The sequence below is a fragment of the Microtus pennsylvanicus genome, chromosome 16 (assembly GCF_037038515.1).
Source record: "Microtus pennsylvanicus isolate mMicPen1 chromosome 16, mMicPen1.hap1, whole genome shotgun sequence".
Classification (NCBI taxonomy): Eukaryota; Metazoa; Chordata; class Mammalia; order Rodentia; family Cricetidae; genus Microtus; species Microtus pennsylvanicus.
In genome coordinates this window covers 27489178-27512243 of record NC_134594.1, presented here as the reverse complement: position 1 = coordinate 27512243, position 23066 = coordinate 27489178, and the positions used below count along the sequence as shown (strand labels likewise).

At 45.8% G+C, this 23066-nt stretch overlaps 1 protein-coding gene across 1 annotated transcript; it reads right to left on the bottom strand.

The window, feature by feature from the left end:
• Positions 1-22437, bottom strand: Sohlh2 (spermatogenesis and oogenesis specific basic helix-loop-helix 2). Its single transcript, XM_075950563.1, has 11 exons — positions 22299-22437; positions 14965-15179; positions 12498-12559; positions 12311-12415; positions 10582-10666; positions 8379-8489; positions 6665-6812; positions 6451-6539; positions 5532-5653; positions 2505-2764; positions 1-1124 (listed from the first exon to the last, which is right to left on the bottom strand). Exons 1-11 carry the CDS (start codon positions 22344-22346, stop codon positions 966-968), a joined length of 1404 nt encoding a protein of 467 aa, XP_075806678.1. The 5' UTR covers positions 22347-22437; the 3' UTR covers positions 1-965.
• Between the last annotated feature and the right edge of the window lie 629 nt (positions 22438-23066).

The following is a 23066-nucleotide window of genomic DNA, read 5'->3' as shown; positions in this document are numbered from 1 at the left end:
AAAAGAGAAAACATTTTATTAAACGAAACAATGGATTACAAGGTAAACCTGAACACTTCAACAATAAAACTTCCCTGTAAGAACATTTCAGTGTAATATAAAACAAACACAGCTCCCTGTTCCCAACAGTTGCTCTACCACCCTGCAGGACGAAAGGACAAAGCAGAAATCTGTGGGTCTGTAACTAAAGGTCCAGCGAGGAAGGTGTCCTCCTGGCTCTCATCCCACTCACATGGTTGCAAAATGCAACCGAAAGCACATTACTGTATCCAGCCACCAAGTGGAAAGGCAGACACCACTCCACACACCCCTGAATAGTTTTAGCTTGGGTGATGAATGAAAAAGGGGGCTGTTAAAATGTCAACTCTACAAAAGGTATCAGCTAGAAATCAGTGACAGAAATGCAGGCTGCAGGATCTGTGTTTGGTGGCCTTGGGAGTATCAACATGCCTTCCTGGTCTTAGCTAGTTCTACCCACACGGGTCTTCTTTCTCATACGATTTTCACAAAGTGAACAATAGTTTTTCGGTAGAATGGATATGTGTGGGTAAGTAAGGCTGCTGCTGCTTGCCCCTCTCTGGCCAGGAAGTCCCAGAATGGATGAAGAAGCCTGAGAACACAAGGCTATCACTGCCATCAACTGTCTTTCTATACATCTTTGGAAGATTTTAGCACATTCATCAGAAGCCAAGACCAGCGGCTTTCAAAAACCTCTCTCTCTTTGTCCCTTCTTGCTGAACTGAACAACTGTGCCCAGCCTGTGGTCTCTAACGGGAGCCTCCGCCATGGACTGCTAACACGCCCCAGCTGCTGCTGAAAAGGAGAGAGCCACACATATTAACTGAAGGCTGGTGCATTCTTACTCACAACATCACAGATGCATTTCTGTCTCACAAAATAGTTAATAAAGTCAACTGGAGTCTTCGGGTGACTAAAGCTACAGGGTTTCAAATATTTCTTTTTTCTTAAAAGTAATCATCATCTTGAGGTGGGGGAGATGGCTCAGCGGAGACACGCGGTTGCTGAGAAGCCTGATGATCTGGGTCCGAGTCTTGCAACCCACCGAAGACGGCGCATGGGGCAGCGCGAGAACTGGCTGGAAACTTGTGGCCTGGAGTAGTACACTGTAGCAGAGACCAGAGAGACTGTCTCAACAAAGAAGAAGGAAGAAACAAAAAAAGCTGCCTTCTGACTTCCACATGGGCACTGTGGTACACACACACACACACACACACACACACACACACACACCTCTAAAAACAAAAACAAAAATAACTTTCTTATAAAAATTCTACAGCAAAAACATACACATTAAGTACATGTAAACAATGAAAAATGAATCAGCTGTGTGAGCCTGTAGTTTCCGAAGTGTCAGGTTCAGGTTGTGAGCCCGTAGTTCTCAATATTTTGGGGTAGTTTAAGCAGAAGGATCACTTGAACCTAAGAGTTCAAGACCACACAAGGCAGGATCTCATATTAGCTAGTCATCAATCAATCAATCAGTACTATTCCATCGTCTTTCATTTGTCTTGGCTTTCCTACCCTGACCATTACTAGCACTTCATAGTGTTATCTGCATACTAAGTTTTCTCTGTAGTTCCCTTTGGGATGTCTTTCTTACAAGTGAATCTTGGGACAGTCACTATCATTGCTACTTCATAGATGTCACATAGAAATGACATTTTCTGCTCTAGAAGGGATGCATTAGGCATCGTTAGACCAAATACATGACTTAGTTATGACCCCCACAAAAGACTTCACTGTTCACACTGGTCCGTCCCCTTCCCTGTTCATCCATGCTCTTCCCATCCTCATCTCGGATTCCAGACTCCCTGTGGGTTTTGGCTTAGGCGGTAGGTACCTCTCCAGGAGTCAGCAGCACCTGACTGGACTCTATGTCCTCTTCCTACCCCATCCAACCCGTATCACAGCTACCCGCTTCTCTGACTGTATCCCCAAACATTTCATGAGTTTGAGCTTCATGTCTGCAGACACTGCATTTCCAGAGGTGCCAGGAAGCACATGCCAACAGTACTCAAGGACTGTTGTATAAAATCTGGTGTCTGAACTCAGTCTGATGGCAAATGAAGGATGGGTTTTCATGCAGTGACGGTAACTACTGCAGACAAGAGACAGGAGAAGCAGGTAGGGGGTCGGCTGAGAATGAAGACAGAAGAATGGGCTGGAGTATCCCAGGAACTCTGAGGGGAAGAAAAGGGGAGCAGAGGGGGAGCACCCAGATCCAGAAAAGCTCAATTCCACTTGGTCACCTAATGCTAGACGAGCCAGGCCATATCCAGATTCATGATACCAGACATCCAGCTACCAAGCCTGCAGTATGGAGAATAAAGGCCTGGGGTAACTGAACTGCAGCAATTATTCCCACTCAGACAGAGTGACTTCAAAACCAACACAGCTCTTGCGGTACAGACCATGAGCTCCGGGACCAGGGCGCTAGCAGCAAAGTGCAGCTCACTGGCTGGAGAGGAGCCCAGACCACTTACCCGACAACTGGAACTGGCAGGGCGAGCTTGGCAAAGCATGGAGCTGCAGTGCTGAGGAAGAAAGCTGGACCCACTGGGCACAGCGGATGGTAGGTAAATGGAAACATTCTGGTTCTTTCTGGCAGCTGTGTCCTGGGGAGGGACGGTCCCAGAACAGCATCTGACAGCGTGGAAGGGACTCAGAGAGAGGGCCACGCTGCCGGGGACTCGCGTTTTCACCAGGTCCTCAATAGGGCTCTCAGACACAGAGCTCGACGGGCCTGTCACGGGAAAGAGAGCAAGTGTCTGCAAACACTGTACACAGTCCTGTGGCTCTGAACCACAACACGTGAACTACATGGCCCTCGATTTAATTTCCCGTGTCACACACGCGGACAGCTGTTACACTCAAACACTGACGGCTGTTCCTGAAGCAACATTTAACTCAACATTGTATGTTTATATTGGTTTATCACAACAAGAGATTTTAGAAGACAAGCAGATCTCTTTGCTTTTTGGTGTGAGTGTGTGTGTGTGTGTGTGTCTACCATTGTAACCAAACTGATTATCTGTCCTGGTTAGCTTTATGTTAACTTGATACAAGCTAGAGTCATTTGGGAAGAGAGACAATAAAGAAAATTCTGCTAAAAGACTGGCAAGTACATAGTACATTTTCTTGATTGATGGAGCACTGTGGGTAGTGCCGCCTCTTGGCTGGCAGTCTTGAATTTATAAGAAAACAGGCTGAAAAGCCAGTTAGCAGTGTTCCTCCTGTTCCTCCTCCTCTTCTCCTTCCCCCTCATCCTCCTCTCCTCCTCCTCTTCTTCTCCTTCCCCCTCCTCCTCCTCTTCTCCTTCTCCTTCTCCCTCCTCCTCCTCCTCTTCTTCTCCTCCCTCCTTCTCCTCTTCTCCTTCCCCCTCCTCTCCTCCTCCTCCTCCTCTTCTCCTTTTCTCTTCCTCTTTTTTTCTATTCTTCTCCCAAGGTCAAGAGAAAGGTCTAAGCAGACCACTGAAGTGAGCTGCATTTCTTTCCTTGGCTTCAGAACCAAGGGGATCTATTTTCTATTTTGGCCCCTTCTCTTTCGACTTTAGACATAACCATAGGAACACATTTGTCTCAGAGCTCCCTCTGATCCCCCTAAATCCCCCTCACCCTCTGGATATGTATGTGGTGCCTCTGTCCCGCATTAAACACACTGGGTAAACCGGTTTGCTTTGGGGATCCTGTCTGTCACTGAGTTCCAAATTCATATCAACAACTGCGTCTCTGATATAAAGAACCCTGTCTCTGAGGTGGGGGTGCCAAGCAGAGCACCAGGGCACAGGCCTGTCATTAGCAGGGAGAGTGATGGTCAAGGATATCCCACCGTGGGGTGCAACACAGTTCCTTAGAAGAAGGAACCAAAGACTCATGAAAGACTGGATGAGGAGAGGGGTGTCCCTGTTACTCAGCAGCGGCCACTCAGACTAGAGCGTCCACTTTACTGCCTCCTCCATGGAGAGCAGCCTCCAGGATTACCCAGGAGCCACACACTTGCTCTCTCATACTCTGGCTTTGTTCCTTCCCATCCTCTTTCCACAGCTATGTGGGAATGCCTAGGCTTGCCCAAAAATAGAACAGAAATGCCTCTGGGAGGGGGGCTGCATGCATCTAAATAGGTATTTGTATTCTACGTATTTCTTGACCACCACTGCTCTAGACACTAAAAATATAACCATAAATTAAAACAAGAGGGAAAACCCTGTACCTTTGTGGGGTTGGCACTCTAATGAGGGAAGACAGCCAATAAACAAGCATACGAATAAATGTCATTAGCAAGGGATGAGGACCAAGAAGACAAATCTAACAGAGAATGTGGGTTAAGGGTGTCAAGGACTCAGATTGGTGACCTTAAGACAAAGCCCTGAACGAGGTGAATAAACTAACATTCTCAATGCTCAACACAAAGCCGGCATTGAACTCATATGAACACATTCAGTTCTCTATATCCTCGAGCTGGCATTGCAACCATGGATTGAAAATATTAAAAACAAATAAAAAGAACAGCAAGTCTACAGAAAACACAGACTTTGTTCTTTGAACAATATAATCTTTGAACAATATAATGTAACAACGATTTGTATAAATTTACATTGTATCAGGTGTCATCCAACCCACAAAAGACTTCAAGTAAGCAGGAGGATGTGCCCAGGTTATATGTAAATGATACTCCATTTTATAGAAGGGACTTGAGACTCTGAAGGTCTGGTGTCTGCAGAGGAACGTGGAACCAATCCTCTGTGGGTACTGAGAGAAAACTATGCTTCGTCTTAGATTTCATTTCTATAAGAAATAAATTTATCAATATACTTATCGTGTGCTAGCAAGATATACTTTCTGGCAATTATAGTCAATTTTGAGGCAGATTATATTTTATTTTATGTGTATTGATGTTTGCATACATTTATGTATGTATGCCACAGGCATGTCATGCCTACAGAGAGACCAGAAAGGGCAGTGAGCCCCCTGTAATTGGAAGTAGAAACTGTTGTGAGCTGCCATGTGGGTGCTGGGAACTGAACACAGGTCCTCTGCAGGAGCAGCAGAGCCTCTGCCCCTAAGATAACTCTTGTGGTTGAATCTGAAATGCCCCCCAATCTCATTTTGAAAACTTGTTCCCTGGCTGGTGGCACTGTTTTGTGAAACCTTTGGAAGCTGGAATGCAGCTGGTTAGAGCTGGGGCCTTCTGCCCCTGCTTCCATCCTGCTCTGATCCCTGACTGCTCTGATCGTGATGTCCTGTTGTGTGAGTGCTGCCATGCCTACCTTTACCATCAGACTGAATCCTCTGGAACGAAAAGGTGAGCATTTCCTCCCTGGGGTTGCTCTGCCGGGAATTCTGCCATAGTGATGCAAAAGGAACTAACAGAACTCCATCTGAATGCTTCGATGAAGCCAGGACTCACTGTGGTGTTTCAGCTCCACCTGACCACCCGGTTACAGTAGGAGACAACGGGGACTCGGGGGGACCCAGGGGCTACAGAGCCTCCATTCAGGCACACGTACTCACCTCTTACAGTTTCCTCCACGGGTCTTCCTGCGGCCGGCAAGGGATACACGCTCAAGCACTGATCAGCCAGGAGCTGGATCTCCCGCACAGACGCGTAAGCGCTTGTCAGCACAGCGTCTTCCCTTGAAAGACAAGAAGGGGTCACTTCGCACTTCTCTCCAGGAAGACAAGGTGAACAGTGCTGAGGTCAAAGGCTGTTCTAAACTGTGGTTTAAAAAATGTATTTGTTTAAATGTCTGAGTGTTACCGCACATACGCAGTCCCTACAAGGGCCAGAAGAGTACATCAGACCCTATGAGACTGGAGTGACAGCTGCCTGTGAGCAGCCACGTGAATGCTGGGAAATGAACCCGGGTCCTCTTGCAAGATCCGCGAGTGTTCTTAACCACTGAGCCATCCCTCCAGCTCTTCAAAGGCTTTTCTATTAGTCAAGATCTGAAAAACCTGAACAGAGTCTCAGTTAAAGATTATTTAAACAGAACAAAGAGGTACCGAGGACTTTTAATGATTCTTCGAAGGTCTTTTTTGGTTTCTCTTTGCCTGCACAGACTCCTAAGTTCTAGTAAGGAAGTCATCACTTGGCATGCCACATTTTCTATCTGTAAGCTTAAGGACTGCCTACTAACTGGGTTTAGATGCTCCCCAGTCCTCAGCCTCTGCCAGAGAATTCTAGAACCCAGCCTGCCCCTGCTGGGCAAGTGGAGTCTCAAAGCTTATTTTAAGGCTCTCGGGGGTAGCAAGGACCACAGCCCAAGGAATATAGCAAGTGTTTGTGGCAGTTTTGAAATGGTTAGTATGGGCAGTGGGAGAGCCTTAGCCTGGGCTCTCACGGTGCATGCTTGCAGGTCCTGTCCACCATGAGCATGCGCAAAGGAGGGGGGAAAAAACAGACTAAGAATTCCCACAGCCCTGTCCATACCTCTGTGACGTGGCCGCGCACGGAAGGAACAGATCAATGGGCACGTGTCTCTTAGAGAACCTCTTATTGTTCTCAATGGTTTCTTTAATCTGAACAGGTACAAAGGTACATATATAAAAACAGACTTCAGGACACATGTATTTGCAGTTACAAAAACAAACGTAAAAATCGGTGAACGGAAGCGCTGCTGAGTAGGGCTTTAGAAACTGAGTACCTTGGCCATGATGGCTGGAGAGAGATTCTCCCGGACATACTTCACATAATCAACGGTCGCCTCGATAACCGAAGCCACGTCGCTCTTTCTCCCCTTGACGTGTGGAAGGAGAGTACGCAGCTGCTCGCAGGAAAACTTGATGCGTTCTCTGTTCCAGCAGTTGTAAGGAAATAAAGAAGCATTAGTCTCACCTTCTTCTTTGGGCATAGGGATAAACAGTTCTTCTTTGGGGGTTTTTGCAAAAATGGACTGTCCCCATCTTCATCTGGTCTCTGTCTCAGAGGAAGGCCATGTCCCCATAGGCCAGCAGCCTTCCCAGCTCCTAAAATCACAACCTTCAGGGTTCCCCCTCACCTGCTACACAAAGTAAACAACTGGCAAGGCACAGAGTCTGTGCCCCGGCAGCCCCAGCTCCCTCGACCAGGCCACAGCTGCGGTGCCGTGGGTGCCCAGGTAGTGCCAAGCCCTCACAGCCCTGAAGATCTGTTGAAGTCTGTCCTGGGGAAGAATCACATGCTATACAGACACCTTTTGTCAATGCACACTAGAAGCCCCGCAGGCCAGGAGTCGTCAGGATCTGGGTTTGGACCCTATTTCCAACGAGAGATCATTTGGTGTCTTGTGACATGGGAGTTTTACATGTGCTGTGGAAAAGAAGAAGATAGCTTTCCCAAGCAGAAGGACTGAAATGCTAGCATCCAAAAGAGACAGACATGGGAAAAGCAGATCTAACTGAATTAACTCAAGCCCTTGGCATTTTCCCCAAAGAGCATGATTTATCCAGTTGCGATCTTGACATGTGCAGGGCAACCAGCTGGACCCTGAGGCAAGTCCTTAAATTTCTCTTAATTTCAGAAGAAAAATTAAATTTAAAAATATCTTGTTTGACAAATATATAGTCAGGGGTGGAAAATATGTTGGTAAGTGGAATTTTTATAGGGCTTCAGGAGTCCCGGAGTTTGGCAGAGATGTCTCAGGGACTATTCTGGGGGGAAAGCAGTGGGGAGTCAACAGCTGGACACTATTACTGGAAGGCTTTCCACAGAGAGCGCTCACTTACAAAAGAGCTGGAGATGAAACACGGCAAAGTTTCCGCGTGCAAAGCGGTCTCTCGGTAAAATAGGGAAAGTTGCCTAAGCACGTTAAACAGGAGGACGCCTTAAGCAAACTACAGTCTATTAGATCGTCTGCGTTTCATCTGCCGTGGCGGCTGTGTCATAAACCTTACTGAGGAAAAGTAGTATTCAAGACAGGGTAGAAAAATAATCCTTGCCATTAAATAAAGCAAGAACGAAACACACACACAAAAAAAAAAAAGAACCGAAAGCAAAGTTATCTACAGACAACTCAACTGTTGACAGCATTGCTCCCTTTCCTAGAGCTTCGCTAGATCTATGTCCCTTCCACAGCTAAAAAGCCTTCATACATTGTTGCGGTGTGTATTCAGAAAACGAGTGAATGCAGGGGAAACAGGAGAATTACAGACAAAAACAGAGAATCACAGCATGAGATCACGTAGAGTCCCTACTGTTCTCCAGCCATCCCGCCCGCACTGATGCCAGCTGACCCGATGGCGGAAAGGGTGGCATGCATTTCGTGGTCACATTTCCTAGACTCATCTAGACTGCTGGCGATGTTAAATCTGGAAAACGTGTAGACGTGATTTCTCTGGGTCGAGGGTTATCCACAACACCAAAGCCGCGACAACACTCACCTCCTCAGCTTTTCTTTGCTTGAGTGAAGAAGAGAAGTCTTCCTGACTCTCTGGGGACCCGACAGTGGGGCCTTTTCTCCAAGTTCTGGGTCACTTTTCAGCTGCCCAAAACTAGGAGCAAGTGAAAATCAAGCCACATATTAAAGAGGAAAATTGTCAGGCGAATGAGTCACTAACCAGGTGGAAACCACATCTCCTGCTTCATACAAAGGGGGCAAATACATCACATCACTGTCCCTGACACATTCGGTACTAAGTCTTTTCTTTCGGACTTTGAAATATCATAAATCCAATGGTCAAAACACTAAAACACACTGATTAAGTATAACATAAAACCAGGGCTAAGACACTCTAATTTTATCTGTTGTGGTTATTCCAAATCACAAGCAGTTACCCACTGACAATGTTTTTGTATTTTTATCCTTTACTTCATGCTGTTGAAAAAGCATTGCACCACCAGCCTACTTCTCCTTCCTGCTGTAGTTGATAATTACACACAACCGTTGATGCTCGGACAACCCGTTATAAAGCAGACAGAGTTAGATAGCTCCCACCCAACTGTAAGCTAGCGTTAAGTGTTCTGAGCAGGTTACAGGCCAAGCTATCATGTCAGGTGGATAGGATGCAGTTTTTACCTATAATACTTTGCACCGGGTCTTACAGTCCCTCTGCAAATCACAGAACATGACTGTATCTACCCTTAATAAAGTTAAGGCACATGGGGCTGGAGAGCCGGTTCAGTGGTTAAGGGCACTGGATGTTTTAGCAGAGGCCATAGGTTCCATTTCCAGCACCCTACGTGGTGGTTCATAACCATCTGTAACTCCAGTTCCAAGGTATCAGATGCCCTCTTCTGGCTTCTGTGGCACACAGACAAGTGCAGCAAAACACACCCATGCACATGACATAAAACTTGGTGTCTTTCCTGAGGTGCTAATTACCACAGCTTTTGTTACAGGGTCTCTTGCTGTCCTGAAGCTCACGAAGTGGGGCCCGGCTACCTGGCCAGGGTGCCCCAAGGATGCTCCTTCTGTCTGTTTCTACCTCCCCAGTGCTGGTATTCTAAGCACCCACGTCTCAAAGCTTTTGTGCTTGAATTCTTGGTCTCAAGCTCAAGTCCCCATATTTTCAAACAACTACTTTATTGATGAGTTATCTCCCTAGCGCTATAATCCTATTTTCTTTATCCAAAAGGGTGGAACTTGACTGGAAATTTTACTTTAATTTACAGTGGTAAGAATAGGAGGGAGAGAAAAAGAATTGAGATTAGTAGACACTGAAAAATGCTTTCATGTGGTATAGGAAGATCATAAAACCTCACGGCACCCTCGCACCCCAGACGGGGGTCATCTTCCCATAAAACTCTCTGCGGCTCAGCTGCTAGATAAGATTCACAAAGCTGCTGCTATCAGTGAGCCACTTGAGTGAGGTCATCTTTGGTTTGCCACACTGAACTGAATGCCAAGTCCCTTCCTTTTTCCGAACAGTAGACGGCTGCATTCTACACATGCCGGGAAAGCCCGATTCAGCGTGTTCACCATCAGGCTCCCTGGCCCACAGCACTTGTTCATTCCGGGCAGCTCTGAGCTCTATCAAAAACCCCCTTGGTGTAAAAAAAAAAAAAAAAAAAAAAAAGTGAGGGAAACATTCACCAAAAGTCGGTTTTTACAAAACATAGGAAGAGTCGGACCCCAAGTTCAACTGCCTGTGGGAGATAGGCTTGAATGTTGGTTCTAATACCCAGAAGAGAGGCATCAGACACTGAGACAGCCCAGACAAACTGCCCCGTAGAAAAACTTAAGCTTCCTTCAAAGGTCATATAATAAATTCTCCTAATAGTTGAAGCACTGCGTTTGTGAGTTCAAAACAGAAAAGAAGAAGAAAGTGCTTTAGATACAGACTAGGTAAGATTGTGCTTGTCTGTTCAAATACCGGAGGTTTAAACTGGTGTTTTAAAAGAATCGTCTATTATTTTATTTGAGTATCAAGGAGCTTTCTTATACTGTGTGGTGTACCATGATCTCAGCTCTAAAATTTGAAACCAAAGGATGCTTCCTGTCTTCCAAGCAAGAGACCGCCCCTCTTCAGCCCTCTCAGCACCACCGGGGCTAGTGTCCTGTTGTGACAGTCTCTGCAGTATCTTTAATCAAATATACACACTATAAACATTTGTAATATGGAAAGTAGGAAAAATAAAACTAACCAAAGAAACAGATCAGTAGAAAAGTCATTGCAGGAAGTCTGGAGGTACAGTCCACATTCTGGAAGCCTCTTAATGCTTTCCACATCTGCCGGGAGTTTGGAAAGAGCTCATTTTAATCCTAAAGTCACGACCAATGATTTTTACAAAGCAGGGTTTTTTAAAATAGAAAGCAAATAGATTTCATTCCAGGAAGCATAAAACCACTGCGATTAGAAAGTACCATTGAAAGGCTACATACACCACACCGTACCCCCAGGACACCCTCTTGTCCAGTCAGAACCTGGTAACTGAGGTATTTTACAGTGCGCCTCCAACCGAGCTTATGCATCACCTTCCTATTTATAAGTGAGCCTCAAGCAACTGCACTCAAGCCTCAAGGGGAAAAAGAATCTGCAGCTGTCGGTCCTTGGAGCAATGACAGAGCAACTAGAGAATGACTATGACCCATCAGAGGTGCCGGGGACAGGTGATGGGCAGCTGCGTTTCTGAGGACCAGAGAACAGAGTGCACAGGGACCTTGGCCACAAGCTTAGTCAGGCCTAGTAAGGTGAAGCCAGAGGGGTTAGGGGCTGCGGGGGGGGGGGGGGGAGGAGGTGCTACAAAGTGAACTCACTACACTGACCACTGAAAACTAACACTCTAAAGAGGCAAACGCATGTGAACAAGAATGTGAAATTATATATTAATAACGTTTCAAGAACATATTAACTTTAAGTTTAAAAAAAGTGTCCAGCCTTACGGAGACGTAACTGTGAGTGTGTGAGTGTGTGAATGTGTGTGTGTGTGTGCAGTAGGTAGAGTTGATAAACATATACATTGTAAACATAGCACAACCAAATTAGAGTATTCATCACCTTACGTCATTATTCTATTGTGCATGTGTTGAAAACATTTCAAATGGATACTCTTAGCAAGTTTCAAGTATTCCACACAGTATTGTTAATACAGTCATCATCAAGTATCTTAGGTCTTCACTATTTGCTCGTAGGCAAAAACTCTCTACCCTTTGACCAATCCTCTCCATTTGATATCAACTTAATTCCAAAAACTTTCTCAGCTGGTATCCCAGTATACGGCAAGTAAAAAATAGTTATTGAACCACATTAATTCCAGGACATGGAGGCTGTCTGCTGTCCTTTTGGGATAAAAACTAACGGAATTAGTGCTAAAGTGTTGCAATGCACAAATACAATAGGTAAGGGATTACAAAGGAGAGGCCTAGTTGAGGCTCTGATACCAATGCTTTGTGTCTAAAGCTATGCAAGAGAAAGAATGGCCCTGTATTCACCTCAAGAGGTAAATAAATACAAGGAATTCCTGTGCAATTCCAGGTTAATGCTCCTGCCTTTGGAACATCCCTGTAATGAAGTAACCTAATCAATTATATTTTAATAACCAAGATATGAGGTCAGCCAGGTTATCAAATGAAAAGAAACATAGTAACAATCTCAAACAAAAACAAACAGCACCCTTTACCACACAGCTATCATGCAACTCATTGGAAATTTCTGAACATTTCGGCTTCTCTTGCAGATAAAGGATCTTTTCCTCCTTATTTACACTTATTTCCTGACTATGAGTAAAAACACACTTGTGAAATATGTAGCAAATTCCTAGTCCACAAATAAAGGAATAAGTGGAAAATCGATTTAAAGATATACAAACATGGTTTTTTTATAGAATGTTAATGAGAATTTCTTAAACCTTTGCAAGTATATTTTTAACTCACCCATATTTATGAAAAATGTTTTCCAGTACTTTACCACCGTGTTCATTTTGTCCAACGTCAGAGGCTCAGTGAAACTAATATCCACTCCATATTCTGAAATACAGCCTAAAGAAATCATGTTAGCAACAACCTTGTGATTCCTGCTTGAAAATGAAACACATGTCACGTGAGGAAGTCACATACATACCTTTAAATTCTTCAGGTATTATAAAAACAAACAGCAAATATATGTTTTTCTTCTTGCCGGATCTGAGGGAAAAGCGTTACAATGAAACAAAATCATCATTCAAAGAAAGTCAGACTCAAGAGCTGAACTACTAGGAACTGTACTATAGATGCCTTGAACTTGGAGAATTCGATATGATGGAAAGAAAATTTTAAACTCAGCATCTCAAGTCAAGAGGAGTGGCGTGATGGACTGCTCTTTCGTCACTAAATGAATAACCTAAACCGCATCCAAATTTTCAGATTTCTCATTAGTTTAAAAAAGGTTGCAGAAAAAAATGACATTTCAAGACCACTATGAGAATAAAATCAGGGACTGGAGAGACGGCTCAGTGGTTGAGAGCATTGGTTGTTCTTCCAGAGGCTCCTGGTTCAATTCCCAGCGCCCACATGGCAGCTCACAACTGTCTGCAACCCCAGCTCCAGGGGACTGTACACCCATGCAAAATGCTAATGCACATAAAATAAAAATAAGTAAATAAAAAAGTAAAGTCATCAAAATCCAGATTGGGGAAAGTTACATAAAACTAAAAACTCTTTTAAACACATACATGTGTGTTTGAAACAAGATACATATGTATAATTTAAGACAAAAAAAAGGAAGAGGAAAGGAAAGCTGAAATTTGAATTTTTATCAAGTTTTTTTAGACTCATAAGCAAGAAACACTGAATATTATTAGATATTTCACCATTAAAGAATTATTCCTTTATAGATGTGGCACTCGTGTTGGGGCTTTTGTTGAGTCCAGTCTTAGACAACTATTTACTAAAACACCAAATGGATGTGCTAAACAATGTCAGATTTGCTGTGAAACCCACAGGCAGCAGAACACTCTGGAAGAGGAAAGATGTCCCACTAAGAGCAATCCAAGCTGCACTGAGGACTTGGGAGTTCGCTGCTCTAGTCTGCTGTCGTATGCTTGCAAGGTTCCAAACTGAAATGTCCTGCGCAAGAGTTAACCACAGTCGTGTGTACAGAACGCCAGCTAAGTACAAGCTGGTTCTTCGGCTCACAGGCTTGGCTCATCCAGGAAGAGCGAACCTCACCTGAGAAAATGCCTCCATTAGACTGGCCCAAAGGCAAGTCCGGAAGGCATTTTCTTGATTAAAGATTGATGTGGAGGGCCCAGCCCACTGTGGCTGGTGCCACCCCTGGTGGTCCTGGGTAGAATAAAAAAGCAGGCTGAACAAGCATGAGGAGCAAGCCAGTAAGCAACCCTCCTCCAGGGCTGTTGGTTCCCACTTTGAGTTCCTGCCCTGACTCCCCTGAACACGGGACTAACATCAGGAGACTGAAATAAATCCTTTCCTCCCCAAGTTACTTTGGTCGTAGTATTTATCATAGCAATGGAACCTAACTAGGAACCCCTGAATGGTACTGTTAGTTTATGTAAAAGTGAATGTGTATTATTCTACATTCCATATTTTATCATAGACTTATCTGACTATAGGAGGCTGGTCCAGGGTCCCCCAGGGATACCCAAATCAGTCTGTGTTCAAGCCCCTTGCCGACAAAGGCTTTTAGTTAAGGGGTGGGGCAGAGGACCAGGAAGTCCAGGTAGCCTGGTGGTGGTGACCTAGTCTAACTGGCTTAGCCTCCTCCTGCCTCAGCCTGCCGAGTCCGCTAACCTCCCAGGCCTCCTAAGAGAGTCCCCCAGATTTCTTTACCAGCTTACAGGGGCCTGTCCTGACACCATCTTAATTCTGTTCTCTCTGTCAGCTCTTTCCAGAGGGGAGCCAAGCTGTTTGGACCTAATCCTGTTTACACACATCCTGATTGGTTCAAGATGCCCTGGGATCCCACTGGGAGAAAGTAACTCCCCCTCCATAGGACTCCAGCTCTCTGAAAGCAGCTTGGGCATGAAGAAGCTGGGCTTTTGCAGAGATCTAAGGTGAAATGGGGGTGTCTGAGATGGTAGGGTCCTGACTCACTCAGATCCCAAGAACCTCATCACACCCAGAAATAGATTCAGGCCACTGCCAGCTCCACACAGAGCTCAGGGTTCTTGCTTCAATATCCCCCATAAATCTTAATAAACTCTAAAACAATGTGTCATTTTAATGACAGTTACTTAAAAAAAAGAGCATTCCTATGGGACCAATATCAGCATTGTATATCAAATAAATTTAAATTATTATTAATTTAAAATTATTAATTATAAAATTAATTTATTAAAATAAATTAAGCCCTCTGTTGTCACCCATACCTACTCCTTCTCAAGTTAAATCATTAGTTCTTACAACAGCATGCCAAACTGGCCATATACCCACACTGTGAAGCTTCTATCCATGAAGACACGCTTCCTTTTCAAGTGCAAAGTGGTCAGATTTTATGTCAAGTATATCAGCAAACTGTATCTTACAGATGCAAGAGATAGGTCTCAATGGCGATTTTAAAGACACAAGAGTCAAGATTCGAAACATTTTACCTGATTAACTTGACAGCCTCCAGTTCCTCCACAGTTAAGGTAGAAGTCACCTTCAAGAAAACGATGTCAAAAGAGTTTGCAGCCAAAAGCCCAGCCACCTTCTTCACGTCGATAACGGTCAGGGTGATCTGTGCTGTGGCGGAAAAGTACTTCTGGACAGAGCCAGTTAGGAAGTATCTTGTGGCATCTGCAACCAGCAAAATGTCCAGTCGCTCCTGAAAGAGAAGGGAAGTAGCAGAAGCTGTATGTGATTACTACCAAACAAACACTAGGGAGAAATAAAGCAATGGCGGCCGACCCGCAGCACTCGAGGCCAGGAAGCTCTGCTTTGCCTCCATGTCCAGGGCTATGCTTGGGTCTGAGCATCTTGCTGCTTCATGAAGATCCAAATGTGCTTTCCCTGTAAACCTCTCTTGCTCCATTAACAGGTAAGGCTATGATTCAGTTTCTTTTTTGTTTGTTTGTTTTGTGTTTTTCGAGACAGGGTTTCTCTATAGCTTTGGTGCCTCTCCTAGAACAGCTCTTGTAGACCAGGCTGTCCTCGAACTCACAGAGGTCCACCTGACTCTGTCTCCCGAGTGCTGGGATCACCACCATGTTTCCTAGTTGGACGTTTCTACTGGAAAATGTATTTTGTGAGAAAGTCAAATTAGCAAGTCCCATATTATTTATCTTGCTAAAAACACATTCTGGAGAACAAATAAAAAAAAATCTAAATTTGGTGCTAGAGAAATGGCTCAGTGGTTTTAAGAACCCTGGCTACTCTTGCCGAGGACCCAGATTCATTCCCGGCACCCAGAGGTGACTTTCAGCTGTTGCTAATGACAGTTCCAAGGGATCTGGTCCTCTTCTGGCCACCGTAGGTACCAGGCACACACATGATGCACATACATACATGCAGACGAAACATTTAGACAAAAACATCTCATAATGTTTTAAGTGAGTTTATAATTGTGTGTTGGGCCTCATTCCTAGCAATCCTTGGCCACATGAAAACATGGGTTGAAGGTGGACGATTGCCTCTCTCCACACAAGGCAGCATCCCTCCTATGAATATCTCCCTCTCCTCCATCCCCCACGCACTTCTGTTGGGAATGCCTGGAATTTAAGATATTATCTTTTGTATTTACAATTAATATTTACACGTAACGATTTCTGTTGTCATCTCTTTGGTCTGTACTATTCCTTGTAGTTCCTGCTTGCTTCTCTCTGGGATTCACTTTATTGAATTTCAGTGCGGGCTCAGGAGATTCTTCCAGCCTGACAAGGCTGTCACTGCGTTCACAGGTAGTTAGCTGGTCTAGGTCTCTGAATTTTGAAGATGATGATGCATCACCTTGTGATATTCAGAGTGGCTATAGAAAATACCAAGTGACTTTGCTCTCTGTGGGTGATTTGATGCTCTTTATCTCCGGGGTTCTGACAGTATCTGAGAACAAGACTTGTTATTGGCTCTGGAAACTGATGGTACTTCTTCAACAGGGGTCACTTTTTCCTCTCTGTTGTCTTTCTCTCCTTGGGAATCTTCTCTGAAATGTTAGAAACCCAGGAAGATTCTTTTTTCTATTTCTCTGTGATAGATTAGATTGAATTCTTGGCCTACAGTCCTTTAAAAAGTACTGAATTTAATATGACTTGTGAATTTTTAAGGTTTTATATTTTTTGGTGTTTTCATCACCTGTTATTTTTGGAATGTGATAACGTCTCTGAAGAAAGAAATTAAAATTTTACTTGTGTCTACGTGTATGCATTAAGTCATATGTGTGTGTCTGTGTGAGGAGGTCACAGAACAACCTTGAGTGTCATTTTTCCAGCAGCGTCTACCTTGTTCGTCAGGACAGGGTCTCGTGCTGGGCTTGGAGTTTTCTAACTGTGACAGGCTGTCTGGCCAGGAATCCCCGTATCTCCACTTCCCCAGAGTTAGAATTACAGGGACATGCAGTCACGCCTGCTGTGTGTTCATGTGTGATTGTGCATGTGTATGCCTGCAGGTGGTCAGAAGAAAACCACATGGGATTTCTTCTTCTGTGTCTCCCCATCTCATTTTTTGAGGCGGAGTCTCTCACTGACCCTGGAACTCAAAGATTTGCCTACACTGGCTGAACAGTGAGTTCCAGGGGCTCCCTGTCTCTTCCCAATGCAGGAGAGTGGGAGGGGGGAGCTCAGGCATGAGTCACTGTGCCTGGTCTTTACACAGATGCTTAGGTCCTAATGTTTTCACGTAATTACTTTACCAACCATGCTATCTCCTCGGCCTCGCAAATTGGAATCCAGGCATTTGTTTCTATTCTCTTTTGTCCTAGCCTCTGATTCAGCTTGCTCTTTTACAAGTACTAAAACAAGGTTGATTATGAACAAAACACATCTCTTTCTTGTCATACTGGAGATAGGATAAGTCCAAGATGAAGGTGTTGGCAGGCCCAGCGTCAAGTGAAGGCATGATTTCTGGTTCAGGAAAGGCAGCCTCTCTGTGTGCCTCCATGTGGTCAAAGGCTGATGGGTTTTCCTTGGGCCTCTTTTATGGGAACACTTATTCTTGATGACAGACAGGCCCTAGTGACCTAATCACCTCGGAACAGCCCCACCTCCTAATGTCAACACCTTGTAGTGAGGGCATCGGGATGTATATTTGGAGAGGACACCAACACTCCTAATAAAGCAGGCTCACAATGTATGCCCAGTAGAGCTGCACACTTGGGCGGCTGCACCTACCTACATCCGGGAATCTTAGAGAAACTTACTAATCGAAGGCTATGTGGCTGTAAATGTCCCCAGCGTCCTTTAAAGGGAACCTGATTTGGGTCCAGTGTTAGGGGAGCAGGGAACTGGGAAACGGACTGGACAGCAGAGACTGAGTCTGTGCCGGTTCCTTCCTGGTCACACAGAGGACTGGGAGCCTCCTTCCCACACGCAGCTCACTTTCCGAACATCAGTTCACAGGCCTGTCCCAGAGGTAACCGCATCCCTGCTCTGGTCAGAGGAACAAGCTAAGCACAGGTGTTCTGTATGGAGCTGCTTCCACACCAGGTGATCGCCCTCTGCACAGGTGCACCCCTTTGCTTCTCCCCACCACTAATAGGTCCCACCTCAGCATCTCTCCTCTGCCGTCTACAAAGCTGTACCTTTTCTCCGTCACACACATTTGAGCCTGTCGTTTTCTAGATTTCAAGTCTGTGGGTTTTAGGTTCTGAGAGAAGCGGCTGTGTTGGAACCAAGAATCCATCTAGAACATCGGGTGGCTGTGTCTCCTTAGGTTTTAACGTAGAGTTGGCCCGCCCCTTTCTTTTGCAGTGATATTTACTTGTTGGAGGCTGAATTATTTTAAGTGTCTCCCGCTGTGGCGTTCAGAACAGAGGAGGTGGAGGAAACATTTATACTCAATCCACCAGCAGGAGCCGGTCTCACTCACCTGCCCCACCAACAGCAGAAAGGACAAAAGGGTCCACTCATTAATGTGTTCTTGCTTTTTTTGTTTTGTTTTCTGAGACCTGACACCAGCCTCCAAACTTACCCTCGAGAGCCCTAACCTTTTCAAAACATACCATGACCTTTTCCTTCAAAAATAATTATTTCGCTATTTGAGACAAAGCCTTGGTATGATCCCTAGGCTGATTTCAAACACTCAATCCTCCTGTCCCAGCTCTTGGAAACTACAGAGACCCAGGGAGAATCTGGAGGCCCTTGTGGTCTGTTTCACGTCATTTGAAAGCCACATCATAGGTCAGTAGTATCTCAGGTGCAACCCATTAGTGTTAGTTGTCCAACTCTACTGGATCGCATGGCTAATTCTCTCCCAGCACCTTCCTGAGACCCCTCCCCCAAAGATGAGTGCCACTGTAACGGTGGTAAGCTAGGGTGGGACCTGACTCTAAGAAGGTTATAGTTTTGTTGACTTTTTTCCAAACAATGTTTTAGTTGAAGCAACTGCCAATGAGCTAATATAATTTATCAGCATTCATAAAATGATTATATACATGTTTCTGTGGAGTGTCTGTGTGTGTGTGTGTATGTGTGTGTAAGAGAGAGAGACAGAGATGTGGCATGTATGTGGTGTGTGTATGTGGTATCTGTGTATGTGGTATGTTTGTAGTGTGTGTGTGTGTGATGTATATATGTGGTTCGTGCTTATGTGGTGTGTATGTGGTGCTGTGTGTGTGTGTGTTTGATGTGTGTGGTATGTACCTGTGTATGTGGCGGGTGAGTGGGGGGCAAATGTCTTCCTCAGTCACTCCCCACCTTATGTTTTGAGGCAAAAACTCTCACTGAACCAGTCATTAGGCTAGATTGGCTGGCCAGTGAGCTCCAGGGTCACCCCGATTCTGGCTCCTCTCACCAAGCACTGGGGTTACAGATGCATGTGCGTCTATGTCTGCCTTTATCTGGGTAACTGGGTGCCAAACTCGGGTTCTCATGCTTGAGCCGCAAGCACTTCCCCAACCAAGCCACCTACCTCTCCAGTCCCCTGATTTTTCTTTTATCTTAATATAGCAATTTTTCTCTCATTGAGCCACCTAATAACAAGACAAGGTGGTATGAACAATGACACTAAAAACAGGTAGAAGCCAGGGGACAGGTAATATAAAATAGGTATAGGCTGGGGATAACTGTAGAATTTTCTGTTAGGAGGTTTGGTTCTCTTCGTCTTCTCAAACATCTTACCGCTTTGTGCTCCTGCTTAATTACTGTCCCTATAGGTGTTTATTGAGCCTTCGTACCGGGCAGCGGCAGTGCTAAGAATATAGGTGAAGGAGCAGCCAAGCACCCTGCACACAAGGCTGTCCATGCCTTCTCTGTGGTACAGACAGCAGGGCTCACAATCCTTGGGATGCAGAACAGTGCACGGAGCCTTGGTTACCAGCCCATTTCCAACATCCAGTGTGGGGCTAAGGGACCAAAGGCTTCAGGGCAGGAACAGTATCTGCCTCTTGGTTCCAGGCACCACCACTGGCTCTAAGAGACACAACCTGTATCTGCAAGGCAAGCTCACAGTGCAAGGGCCCCATGCAAGGTAGACACCTCTATGTTTTCTTAAATACCAGCCTGAACACACACACACACACACACACACACACACACACACACATTGTTATTTCAAGCTGAGAGGATGGGAAAGAATTCCAGGGATGTACATTCAGACTGGGCAGTGGAAACCGTTCTCCCCACTGCGTGAGTCACAGGCTCAAAGAACAAAAGCAGCTGCCTCTCTGAGCCTTGTCCTGGGTGGTACCTGGTGTTCTAACTGCATGATTCTCCTTCCAGGTTCCCCTCCCAGAATCTATCAGTCTTGTGGAGAAAAGTCAAGAGCTTTAAGGGACAAAGACATGGGGAGGAGCCTGAGGAGTTAGGGAGGAAACTAAGGCGGGTGGGAAGTAGCAGAATAGGAAACCATGCTCTGTGCAGGAGCCTAAGGTTTGCTGGGTGCTGAGGCACCTGGTACAAAACAGAGCAGTTCCAGAAAGATGTGACTGGTCCTCTCGCCAAAGGCTTCTTTCCCTGACCTACAAAGCCAGAGCCACAACATACTCAGGGTGTCAGCAGTCACACAGATTAGGACACTGAGAGCACCACTCAAGTCCACTACTCAGCAATGTAAATTTAGCAAATAAAATCAGCATAAATCCGAGTGTTGACTCAGTACACTGTTGATGGTGTGACATCGGAACACAGGCAATAGGAAGGCCTCCCAACCATGAGAGGAAAAGAATGGAAAGTTCTAGCGTATTCTCCTTTGCAAAATTGCCTTTGAACACGTCTATAATTTCCACCTAAGAACACAATTGGCTAGATTCCATTATATATCTTTTTTTTTCTGTATGAATTGCTTAGTGCATTTTTTAACCAATACATATTCATTGGAAATTTTTTTTAAATGACGAGGAAAAGAAACCCCATGCTTTCTTAGGGGTGGGCCCTATTAACACCCTGCCACGTCCTTTAATGATGGGCAGCTTTATAACCCCACGGGCACCCATGTCCTTATCTACCCCAACTCATTTCTGGCCACATTCAGGAAACCGCAGTCTCTACAGTTTTACAGCCCCAGATCTCCATCTGCAAACGGTGGCAGTCTAAACCCTTAATTAGTAACAGCAGGTGCTGAAGTGCTTAGAGCAAATCACTCCTCCATTTTAGTGAGCTGTTATTTATGTCAGTCTTATCACGGGGTGCAGCGCACTGCGACAATCAGCAGCGGCTGCCTGGGCCTGAACTCTCAGAGGGCAATCACCGGCCTCCGGTTTCCCCGGAGACCAAGGAGGGATTTAGCTCTATCTGGAGACTAAGCAAGCTGCGGGGCTCACAGGACTCAGAGGGGGCTCTGACTCTCCTGGGTCAGAATCCACTAAAAAAAATAATAAAAATAAAAAAAAATCAGGCATTTTATTCAGAATTCCATTTTTGTGCAGTTTTGCTTAATCCTGAGCCATCAGACTCCTTTTCCTTAGCGCCTTTGCTTTCGCGCGCGAACCACCCCCCCACCCCCGGAATTACCAAAACCCGTTAAACAACCTACAGAAATAATTTTGTTTCCTGAAGTTTGTTCCTAAAGGCTCAGAAGGTTAAGTAGTCAAAGCTTATTACAGGTTAACAAAACTCCTCTAGGTGTAAGAGACCCCCCTCCTCCTATTTGTCTAGAAAGATCTGTGAAAAGATAGTGTTGGCTCCGCCTTCTGGGGTGAGTAATGCTCCTCTAGGCATCCTAGCCAGGCTTTCCCGCTATTTTGTTTTGTTTTGTCTCGTAGACAGGTTTTCACTCTGTAACCCAGAACAGGCCTTGAATTCACAGCATCCTCCCGCCTCAGCTTGCATGGGGGCTAAGTCACCAGGCCGGGTTTCACGTTACATTTTTTTTTTTTAAATCTAGAATAGTAACCCTGTGAGTGGGTCACCAAGGGTCTGATCAAAGTGCGCTTCTGAGACCTCTCTCTGCAGAGTACGGACGGACCCGGTATGTACAGTAGTACAGTGGCAAGCAGGCTTTGTTTGTGCAAGGCCACCTTGGGTCGCCATCTTCGAAAGGCGAAAGGCGAACAGTGCAAGGTCAGGGACTGTGGAAATACATGCAGAGAAATGCACGCTCCTATAGCCCAAATCTTCCCTGTAGGAAAGCTCAAGCCGGGTCTCCCAATCCCAGAATGGCCCCAAGGTTCTGCTCCGGGCTCCAGGGTCAGGGGGGTTCAAAGTCTGGCCTGGTGGCTTTCTGGCCTCAAATAACAGCCCCACACCGGAGCGCAGCTCCAGGCCCTTGATGGAGCCTCCTGGGTGCACCCTGGCAGGGCTGCGCCTGCAGGGCCGGACGGGGTGATGTTCACAGCTGCCTCCACGACAGCTCCTACCTGCCCTGGCCTCCGGCCTAGCTCCCCACTGCTGATCAGGTCGGCCATGGCGTCTAGTGCTCCGCAGCTTCTTGGCGGGCCCGCGCTGCGAGGGGCGGAGCGAGGCGCAGAGAGCGCCCGCCCGGGGGCTGTGGGAGCGCTGGGCAGAGTGACGTGGACACCCCAGGCCCGCCACTCACGCCGCAGGCTGGCTTGCTCCACTACGCATGGGCAGAGCACCCTCTGCTGTGATGGATGCCTGGGGTGGGCCAGCCACTTAGCGGTCCTACAGATGCGCCAGTTTGTCCCATAAAATATATTTGCCTGATGCCCGTGCATATGGACAGCGCTCGTATGGCAGTTTCTTTAATTCATTCTTTAATTTGGAATTGCTCCGTTTTATACTGCAATTTAACACGTTGGCCCCAGTTCCTCAGCTGAGACACTGAAGCAGTGAAGAAGTTTCTGGTGGCTGCTGACCAAACCCGTTATTCAGCCCTGGCTCAGCACTGAGATAAGATCCTTCTCTTGTTATTGTGTCTAGGTTTTTCTAACGCTTAGGAACCTGTTTTGTGGTGACACATCTCATGGGGACACAGCACAGAAGAGCTTTGTGAGACCCACCACGGTAGGTGGTCTGTCTCCCAGCAAACCCTCAGGGTGCCCTGCGTTACTGTTGCATTCTGCTCTGGGCGGCTGATTTAGGTCATCAGAGTAGACAAAAATAGACCAAAAAGGTGAGATAAATCGTTTTTGGGGGATCCTCCTTCATCCATGATTCTACATATT

Bases quoted from the DNA above. Each gene is read 5' to 3' on its own strand.
- Sohlh2 (XM_075950563.1), bottom strand. From the start codon at position 22,346: ATGGCCGACCTGATCAGCAGTGGGGAGCTAGGCCGGAGGCCAGGGCAG. The intron at 15,180-22,298 runs GTAGGAGCTGTC...CTTCTCTTTCAG, and splicing joins TAGGCCGGAGGCCAGGGCAG to GAGCGACTGGACATTTTGCT. The intron at 6,540-6,664 runs GTACTCAGTTTC...GTACCTGTTCAG, and splicing joins CTCCAGCCATCATGGCCAAG to ATTAAAGAAACCATTGAGAA.